This window comes from Orycteropus afer, unplaced genomic scaffold (genome assembly GCF_000298275.1).
Source record: "Orycteropus afer afer isolate SDZICR_OR568_19922 unplaced genomic scaffold, OryAfe1.0 scaffold00010, whole genome shotgun sequence".
In the NCBI taxonomy this organism is placed as follows: Eukaryota; Metazoa; Chordata; class Mammalia; order Tubulidentata; family Orycteropodidae; genus Orycteropus; species Orycteropus afer.
Genome location: NW_006921597.1, coordinates 11,317,563 through 11,328,297, shown reverse-complemented (window position 1 = coordinate 11,328,297; position 10,735 = coordinate 11,317,563). Strand labels below are relative to the sequence as shown.

The 10,735-nt window shown below is 36.6% G+C and overlaps 1 protein-coding gene across 1 annotated transcript in view; it reads left to right on the top strand.

The window, feature by feature from the left end:
- The window catches only part of SYCP1 (synaptonemal complex protein 1), a 163,969-nt gene extending 155,300 nt beyond the window's left edge, over window positions 1–8,669 (top strand). The window contains 3 exon segments of the mRNA XM_007948815.1: window positions 6,226–6,369; window positions 8,348–8,437; window positions 8,532–8,669. Of these exon segments, the coding sequence (XP_007947006.1) occupies window positions 6,226–6,369; window positions 8,348–8,437; window positions 8,532–8,669 (372 nt within the window).
- Window positions 8,670–10,735: the final 2,066 nt, after the last annotated feature.

Sequence of the window (10,735 nt, the reverse complement as noted above, 5' to 3'; positions counted from 1 at the left end):
TTTTTTGCAATTTGCATGTAATATCTTTTCCCATCCTTTTACTCTCAACCTATTTGTGTCATTGAATATAAAGTGGTTGGCTTGTGTACTCCATATATTTGGATCTTTTTTTTTAAAAAAAATTTACTGCCACTCCTTAGAAGGAAGACTGGGCACTCTACTTCTGTAGAGATACCACCTTGGGAACCCAAAGAGGGGTCACTATGAGTCAGAACCAACTTGATGGCAGTGAAATATCAATCTCTGCCTTTATATTAGAGTGTTTAATCTACTCATGATTAGTGATCATGTGAAATTTATGTTGCCACTTTGCAATTTGCTATTTGTTTCTGATATGTCTTATGTCTTTTTTGTTGTTGTTTTTTCCCACCACTCATCTGTCAGTTTGTTGTACTGTGGTAGTTTATGTGTTGCTGTGATGCTGGAAGCTCTGCCACCAGTATTTCAAATATCAGCAGGATTACCCAAAATAGACAGGTTTCAGTGGACCTTCTAGACTAAGATGAACTAGGAAGAAGGACATGGTGGTCTTCTGAAAAAATTGGCCACTGAAAACCTTATGAATAGCAGTCGTAGAACATTGTCTGATATAATCTGGAAGATGAGCCCCTCAGATAGGAAGGCACTTAAAATGCAGTTGGGGAAGAGCTGCCTCCTCGAAGCAGAGTTGACCTCAATGATGTGGATGGTGTAAAGTTTTCAGGACCTTCATTTCCTGATGTGGTACTACTCAAAATAAGAAGAAACAACTGCAAACATCTAATTGGAACATAGAATGCACAGAGTATGAATCTAAGTAAATTGGAAGTTATAAAAAATGAAATAGAACACATAAAGATTGATATCCTAGGCATTAGTAGGCTGAAATAGACTGGTATTGGCCATTTTGAATTGGGCAATCATATGGCATAGTACCTAAGGCATTTGACTGCTAATCAGAAGGCTGACAGTTCAAACCCAGCAGCCACTCCTCAGAAGGAAGGTTGGGCAATCTACTTCCATAGAGATACTGCCTCAGAAACCCAAGGAGGGGTCCCTATGAGTCGGATCTGACTTGCTGGCATGGGTATGCCATATGTCTACTGTGCTGGGAATGACAAAGAGGAGTGGCATCACCATCATCAAAAAGAACATTTCAAGATCTATCCAGATGTATAATGCTGTCAGTGATAGGAAAATATCCATACACCTACAAGGTTAATACTACAGTTAATACTACTATTAAAATTAACTTAAAAGCCACTAAAGCTAAAGATGAAGAAATTGAATTTTTACCAACTTCTGCAGTTGAAATTGACTGAACATACAATCAACATGTATTGATAATTACCGGTGACTGGAATGCAAAAGTTGGAAACAAAGAAAAAGCATTGGTAGTTGGAAAATATGACCTGGATGATAGAAATGACACTGGATATTGTATTATAGGTAGTTCTGGTGGGGTAGTGCCTAAGACACTTGACTGCTAACCAGAAGGCTGGAGGTTCAAACCCACGAGCCACTCCTTGGAAGGAAGACTGGACAATCTACTTTTGTAGCAATACCACCTCAGAAGCCCAAGGAAGGGTTGTTATGAGTTGGAATCAACTTGATGGCAGTGATTTTTTTTTTTTTGTTAGCACATTATGGAATTTTGCATGACCAATAACTTATTCATTGCAAATGTTTTAAAACAACATATACAATGACTATAAATGTGGACCTCATCAGATGGAATATACAGGAATCAAATCAACTACATCTATGAAAAGGTTGATAGAGCAGCTCAGTATCATCTGTCAGAACAAGGACAGAAGCCACCCTTGGAATAGACTATCAGTTGCTCATATGTGAATTTAAGTTGGAGCTGAAGAAAATTAAAAGAAATCCATTGGACCCAAAATAAGACTTTGAGTACATCCCTCCTGAATTTAGAGACCATCAGAAGAATAGATGTAATACCTTGAACATGAGTGACCAAAGATCAGATGAGTTGTGGCATGATATCAAGGACATCATACGTGAAGAAAACAAAAGGTCATTAAAAAAGAAAGGAAGAGAAGACCAAAATGGATGTCAGAAGAGGCTCTGAAACTTGCTCTTGAACAGAGAGTAGCTAAAGCAAATGGAAGAAATGATGAAGTAAAAGAGCTGAACAGAAGATTTCAAAGGGGAGCTTGAGAGGATGGATTAAAGTATTATAATGAAATGTGCAAAGATCTGGAGGTGGAAAATCAAAGGGAAACAACATGTTCAGCATTTCTCAAACTGAAAGAACAAGGAAAAATTCAAGCCTCAAGTTTTACAATGTTGAAGGATTCTGTGGGCAAATTATCAAATAAAGCAGGGAGCATCAAAAGAAGATGGAAGGAATACACAGAGTCACTGTACCAAAATAATTGGTCAACATTCAGCCATTTCAGGAGGTAGCATATGACCAGAAAACGATGGTATTGAAGGAAGAAGTCCAAGCTGTACTGAAGGCATTGGCAAAAAACAAGTCCCCAGGAATTGACAGAATACCTATTGAGATGTTTCAACAAATGGATACAGTGCTGTAGGTGCTCACTTGTTTATGCCAAGAAATTTGGAAGACAGCTGCCTGGCCAACCATCTGGCAGAGATCCATATTTGTACCCAATCCAAAGAAAGGTGATCCAACAGAATGTGGAAAATATTGAACAATGTCATTGATATCACTCAAGTTAAATTTGGCTGAAGATAAAAATGGTTGCAGCAGTACATCAATAAGGAACTGTGAGCATTTCAAGCCAGATTCGGAAGAGTGTGTGGAATGAGGCCTATCACTGCTGATGCCATATAGATCTTGGCTGAAAGCAAAGAATACTGGAAAGATGTTTCCCTGTGTTTTATTGACTACAAAAAGGCATTCAGCTGTGTGCATACTATGGATAACATTGTGAAAAATGTGAATTCAAGAACACTTAATTCTGCTCATGAGGAACCTGTATATAGACCAAGAGGCATCCAATCAAACAGAACAAGGGGATATTGCATGGCTTAAAATCAGGGAAGGGTTGCATCCTTTCACCATAATTACTCAATCTGTATGATAAGCTGATAATCTGAGAAGATGGACTGTATGAAGAAGGTGGCGTCGGGATTAGAGGAAGACTAACAACTTGTGACATGCAGATGACACAACCTTCCTTGCTGAAAGTGAAGAAGACTTAAAGTACTTACTGATGAAGATCAAAGACTACAGCCTTCAGTATGGATTACACCTCAACATAAACAAGGATCCTCACAACTGGACCAATGAATTACATCATGGAAAATGGAGAAAAGATTGAAGTTGTCAAGGATTGTATATCAGTTGGATCCATGATAAGTGTTTATGGAGCAGCAGTCAGGAAGTCAAACAATGTATTGCATTGGGCAAATCTGCTGCAAAAGACGTCTTTAATTGTTTAAGAGCAAAGATGTCACTTTGAAGACTAAGGTGTATCTGACCCAAGCCAAGGTATGAAGTAGCTTCACATGCATGTGAGAGCTTCACATGCATGTGAGAGCTGGAAATGAATAAGGAAGACCACAGAAGAATTGATGCTTTGAATTGTGGTGTTGGTGAAGAATATTTAATGTACCATGGACTACTGGAAGAATGAACAAAGCTGTCTTGGAAGAAGGATAGCCAGAATGTTCCTTAGAAGCAAGAATAGCCAGACTTCATTTATCTTCCTTTTTCCATGTTGTCATATGGGACCAGCCCCTGGAAAAGGATATCATGTGGATAAAGTTGAGGGTCATCCTCATCAAAATGGATTGACACAGTGGCTATAGCAGTGGGCTCGAGGATGACAATGATTGTGAGGATGGCGCAGGACCTGGTAATGTTTTGTTCTGTTGTACATGGGGTTGCTATGAGTTGAAACCAACTCAATGGCATTAACAACAATATGTCTTTTTCATGCCTTTGCCCCTCTATTACTGCCTTCTGTGTGTTAAATAGGTATTTTCTAGTATACCATTTTAATTCCTTTGTTTTACTGAATTATACTGCCTGAATTATTTTCTTAATGGTTGTCTTGAGGATTACAATTAACATCTTAAAACAATCTAGTTTGGATTATTAATGTCAACATAATTTCAAAAATATACAAAAACTTTGCTCTAATATAGATTCATTACCTTCACTTCCTTTTGGCTATTACTGTCATATAACTTATAGATTTACATATTATAAGCCTAATATAAGCTTATCAATACAATATTATAATTATTGCTTTATACATTTGTGTTTTAAGTCAGATAGGAAAAGAAGTTACAAATGAAAATATATGCTGTATATTTTATTTACCCATGTAATTACATTTATAGATGCTCATTCGTTCTTCATATGGATTTAAGTTACTAATGTCTTTTCATTTAATCCTGAAGGGTTACTTTTAGTATTTCTTGTAGGGAACATTAGCCAGTGATAAGTTTTATCACTTAACCTTCAATTCCTTCTTGTGTAAATTCTCAAGATTAGCCAGAGGCAAGAGTTTATAGCTTATCAAGTCTTTCCTGAGCATGAAACAACTCTATGCATACATATGGCCTTCTATATTTCTAGAAATATGTCAGAGCTTTTCAAAGCCCCTATGGACATTTCATTCCCTACCTTTTCTTTTAAGCTTTTTGGTTAGTCTGTTGTTTGTCTCAGGAGTTCCTTTGTGGTATGGATGGTTAAACCCTCAACTACTAGCTGCAAGATTGGTGATTTGAACCAACCCAGAGGATCCTTGGAAGACAGCCTGGTGAACTGCTTCTGAAAGGTTACAGCCTTGAAAAAAACCCTATGAAGCAGTACTACTTTGCACATATTGGGTTGCCATGAGTCAGAATTGACTTGATGGCGACTAACAGCACCATAGTGGCTAAGACAGTTGCCTGCTAACCAGACGGCTGGCGGTTCAAACCCACCAGCCACTCCTCGGAAGGCAGGCTGGGCAATCCTACTTTCGTAGTGATACTGCCTCGGAAACCCAAGGAGGGGTCGCTATGAGTCAGGTTTGAGTCGATGGCACATAACAACAACAACAACAACAACAACAACACCATTGTTTGCTTCAACTTTGAATCACTGGCTCAAGCAGCTGCAAAGTTAAAATGCTTGTGATAATGTTTTCAATAAGTGATCCACCTCCCCCAATCCCAAGAAGAGGGCTTTTTCCATTGAACAAGCTCTAGTCATATCAAATACAGACAATCTTTTAAGTGAGATCTTCTAGGGAACCACCAATAGGCAAGTCAAGTAATGACAGTTCTTTGGGAATGAGGCTTTGAAAGAGCTCCAGCTCTGTTCTACTTCCTCTGGTGACTGCCAGGCTGACTGGGAATGTGAGTTGTTATTTTAAGGCTACTGGAGTGCTGGGTGTAGGACTAGGGAAAGTTAAAACATCACAAAGCTCACTTTTCTTACTGAAATTCAGCTGTTTTTGAATGAACACTCTCCAAGCCTTCAGTTAATCTCCAGGGAGCTCTGGTGGCATAGTGCCTTTGAGGGATTTGACTGCTAACTAACCGTAAGACTGGAGTTCAAACCCACCAGCCACTCCTTGGAAGGAAGGGCAATCTACTTCGTAGAGATACTGACTCAGAAACCCAAGGAGAGGAGAGCTTGCCCTGAGTTCAGAATTCTAAAAAGTTGACTTTGATAATTTTTACCAATATTTTTATTGCTTTTATGGAACAGTGAATTTTTGGAGATGCTTACTCTGGCGTTTTTGCTGGTATCACTAATCTTACTTTTTAAAGAGAATTTTTTAATTATAAACCTTGCAGGGTAGTATGAATTACCAAATGTAATTAATGTATGTTGCTTTACCAACAAAAAAAATGAGCAAATATGTTTTCTCATAAAGCAGTGAGGATTTTGTAGAGAGAGCAAAACTTACTCAGTTCTTTGTTCTTAGTCATGATTAGAAAAATTAAAGTGCTTGTTAAGATTGTGTACTACTGAAGGTAGAGTCTCTCTCTGCCATTATTTTCTTCAGTAAGTTGAAGGTAAGGACAAAGAGAGTCTACTATGTAAATTGTTTGAGGAAAGTTCCAAAATTTCTAGTATCAAAAGCATCTGGACTAAATTTTTTTTTGAAAATTCTGTCTTATATACATACTCTTACTGGAGATTTCTTGATTTCTAAAGCCTCAAATCGCCTTGAAGTGTTTTATTAAGTTCTTTTCTTTATAATATGTATTTTATTTGATATGACAGTGCATTGTTTTTCTTTTTGATAGGCATATACTGTGAAGACACCAACAAAAGTAAAATTACAGCCAAAGGAAAACCAGAATATACCCAATGAAGAAAGTAATAAAAAGAGAAAAACAGTCTTTGAATTTGATATTAATTCGGATAGTTCAGAAACAACTGATCTTTTGGTAAAAATATTGCCCATAATTGACATTTATTATTTGTCCATATTATTTCTTGACATATACGTATAATATATAGTCATGGTACCGATCACTGAAATACTGAAATACAATATAACTCCCCTATAACACAGTTTCCTATGCTTTTGCAGCTTTTTAAAGAAATAAAGATTCAAATAATTTGCACTAAAATTTCAGAAAACATGACATTTTGAAAATACTGGATATAACACAGTTGGCACATGATTTATCACTGTCTTGATGACCATGTTTAAAGGAAATTTTGCCATATTTTTTTTTTCTAGGAAACGTAAAGTGGGTATTTTTGATCTTGCTACAGCCAACTCTTACTCTCGGCCCCCTTTATTTTGTATATTTAACATGTTCCTTTATTTTACATCACTTACTAGTTGTTATTTATATCAATATATTGGTTGACAACTTTAACATTTCTGTCACTCTTAAAGAGTTAATGCATTAAGGATGGCATATTCAAGGATGCCATTTCCCCTGACACTTTGAGTCAGTAATTCCTACCATGAGTATTTTCACATGTACAAGCATTTTATGAAGTTATAATGATGAATTTTTGAGAATAACTTAACCTAGATTTATTTAATTTAAACATAAATAGACCTCAACACATTATATGGAACAAGACATCAAAAATTCTTACTTAAAATATTCCAGCTAAAGTCTTTGTTTAACTCACTCTTCCAAGATCCTTCAAGCTTTTCTACTGCTTTGGATCTCTCTCTTTGTTCTGGAATAATAAGTAGTTGAAGTCTTAAAGCCCTAATTTCTGAAGGTAATTTGTAGAGCCTTTACTCCAGTACCCTGTTGCATAAATAATTAATAATTTAATAATTAAAACTGTGTGCCAGGTACTGTTCTAATAACTTTACGTAGATTGCTTCATTTAATTCTTACAACAATTCCATGCTGTAGCAGTGTAGACAATGTTGTGTTCATTTTACAAATGAGTAAACTGAGTCATACAATTACCTTGTCCAAGATTACATAGCTAGTAAAGCATGGAGCCAAAATATGAACACAGATGATCTGTTTCATAGTTCATGTATGTTAGTCCTTATACATAATAGCTACCAATTCAAAATGAAGTCCAGATATATGAAAATATAATGAGAATTAGTAGAAATGGTAGGAGATCTGGAATTGCAGGGTTAGAATCTCTGATACTTTTTAGCAGTGTGACTTTAGGCCAGTTTTTTAGCTTATCATTCGACTCAGAATGACACAATTATTTTATGTAATTTTTTACACTTTTCAACCAAATAAGCATATTTCACCCATTCTTCATTTATGCACATGGTTAGGCTCCAAAGACCAGGTTGTTAGGTGAAAATCAATACTGTGTGAAAATTGAGGATGACATGAGATCACAAAATGGAGGATGGCTGCAGCGTTACATAAGTGACAAAATGCATCATTACATGACTGCCAAACCACTGAGAATCATGGCACAGCCAAGTTGACACATAATCTTAACCACCACAGCCAGCATTCCTTTTGCCTCATACCTTGGTGTTTGTTACTTGCAGATGTGTGTGGTTAATGTGAAAAATATTTGGATAGCAGATTTTGTACTACTGTAAATGTGAAATGTCTGATAATGAGATAGCTGATAAGTGAGGAGTAGGTGTCTTATAGAGCCCTACATGATTGTTAAATTGGTCTAAAATTACATTTCATATTCCTTCATGCTTTTAGTCATTTTTATAATTTTCTTAGCTGTAGGAGTTAAATTTTGGTGAATAAGATAAGATCAAAATCTGATCCTTGTTTGGCAGATTGAATAATTTTTTTATCATCATTATCTTTTTTCTCCTTTTTCTTTTCTTCTTTCTCCTTTCCTCCTCCATTTTTATTCTCCTTCTCATCTGTGATATGTAGACAAAATTTTAATAATATCATATTAAGAATGGTAGTCCCCAAATTATATTGTTTTGTATTTTTCTTCTAGAGCATGGTTTCAGAGGAAGAGACATTTCAAAAACTGTATAAAACTAATCATCCACCAACTTCTCAACTTTGTGTCACAACACCAAAACAGGTAGCTTTTAAATTTTATTTCAGAAAGCAAATTTTAAAAGCTGGATTTTTTAAAAAAAATTGAACATACTGACTTTATTTTATTTTATATTCAGACTCCTTCATCTCTAACAACTCCTGGATCCACAGTGAAGTTTGGAGTTATGCGAAAAATGAGGGAGGACCGTTGGGCTGCAATTGCTAAAATGGATAGGAAAAAAAAACTAAAGGAAGCAGAAAAGCTGTTTATTTAATTTCATAAAGTCAGTGTGATTAAGCACCCTAATAACATCAAATTTATAGTTAATATTTCTAATTCTTATCTTTCCAAAGAGCCAAACTTTATCTGGAAATTGAGAACTTTCTTTTAACTTACACAAATTATTTATTTATATTTTTATATTTTGGCCTAATTGTGAAATAACTACATGTTACCTGAAAAACTGTAATTGTATTCAAATAGGTAGATGATTCTATTTCATTGTTATCTTTTCTTATATTCTTGAAAATTGTTTTTGGTAAGTTTCCAAATTTGCCAAGTTAGCCTTTGAATACTAGGAACACATTATTGAGATTTACTCTTTATTCTTTACATTAAACTATTTTGAGTGAAAATGAATGTGTCTTATTGGTTCTTTGACACTACCTAAATAGCTAATCTTCAAAGTTTTGAGAATATTAAACCAAACCAAATTCACTGCCGTTGAGTTGATTTGACTCATAACAGCCCCTCCTTGGATTTCAGAGGTGATATCTCTATGGAAGTAGATTGCCCACTCTTCCTTCTGAGGAGTGGCTGGTGGGTTTGAACCACCAACCTTCTGGTTAGCAGTCAGATGGCTTAGGCACTATGCCACCAGAGCTCCTTTTGAGTATATATTACTGAAAAAAATCTCACTGCTGTTGAGTCTAATCCGACTCATAGAGACCCCTCGTTGGGTTTCCGAGGCAGTATCACTATGGAAGTAGATTGCCCAATCTTCCTTCTGAGGAGTAGCTGGTGGGTTGAACTATCAGCCTTGTGGTTAGCAGTCAGATACCTTAGGCACTATGCCACCAGAGCTCCCTTTTAAAATCTTGAGAACATTTCAGTGGAGTTTCACACTTGAAGCAGTTTTGATTATTCTCTTTATTTATGAAGTTGACAGATGGTTTTTAGTTGCAAGAAATAAGGCCATAAGCATTCCTGAAAGACTTCATTTGTTTATCAATTTATTCAGCAAGTATTTGTTGAGTGTCTAGTAAGAGTCATGCATAGTTCTAAATAATGGGGATATAACAGTGAATCTGTTTTCCTGGAGTTTACATGCTAGCAAGGGACAGAGAATAAATAAGCAAAAATATAGTATATCGTTGTTGTTGTTGTGTGCTGTGGAGTCAGACCCGACTCATAGCGACCCCTCCTTGGGTTTCTGAGGCAGTATCACTACGGAAGTAGATTGCCCCATTATTAGTTAATGATAATTTCTAAGGAAAAAATTAACAATGGAAGAAGAGTATGGATTATGAAGGGCTGGCAATTTTAGGTAGGGAAGCCCTTTCAGAAATGACATTTGAGTGAAAATAGCAAGTAAACCTGTGGTTATCTGGGCAAAGAACAGTCTTGGCAGAAGGAATAGAAATTACAAAGGCCTGGAACAGTCAAGAAATCAGATGTCCTATTGGCACTGGGAAAATCTGCTGCAAAAGACCTCTTTAAAGTGTTGAGAGGCAAGGATGTCACTTTGAAGACTAAGGTGCACCTAACCCAAGGCATGATATTTTCCATTGCTTCATATGTATGTGAAAGTTGGACAATGAATCAAACAAGAGTTGATGCTTTTGAATTATGGTGTTGGAAAAGAATACTGAAAATACCATGGACTATCAGAAGAATGAACAAATCTGTCTTGGAAGAAGTGTAGCCAGAATGGTCCTTGGAAGTGAGAATGGCCAGACTTTGTCTCACCTACTTTAATCATGTTGTCAGAAGTGGCATGTTCTGGTTACCTAGTGCTGCTTTGACAGAAATGTACCACAGATGGGATGGTCTTAACAAACAGGAGTTTATTATCTTACAGTTTGGGGGCTTTAAGGCCAAGTTCAAAGTGCCAGGCACTACGGGCTATGTGAAAGCCCCTTGACCTTGGGCTTTAGCTCTGCCTCTTGCTCCCGGCCCACTGAAGCCAGAGGCATCTCTTCATTCAGGCAGCTCCTGGCTGCTGAGGATAACAAACCCAAGGTCAACAAATAAAATGGCACAGTCCTGATGTTACCAAACTACATGGCAGGCCATTAATTCAAGTCCATTGTAAGTCCCAAGGTCAGCAGAGCATGGCAG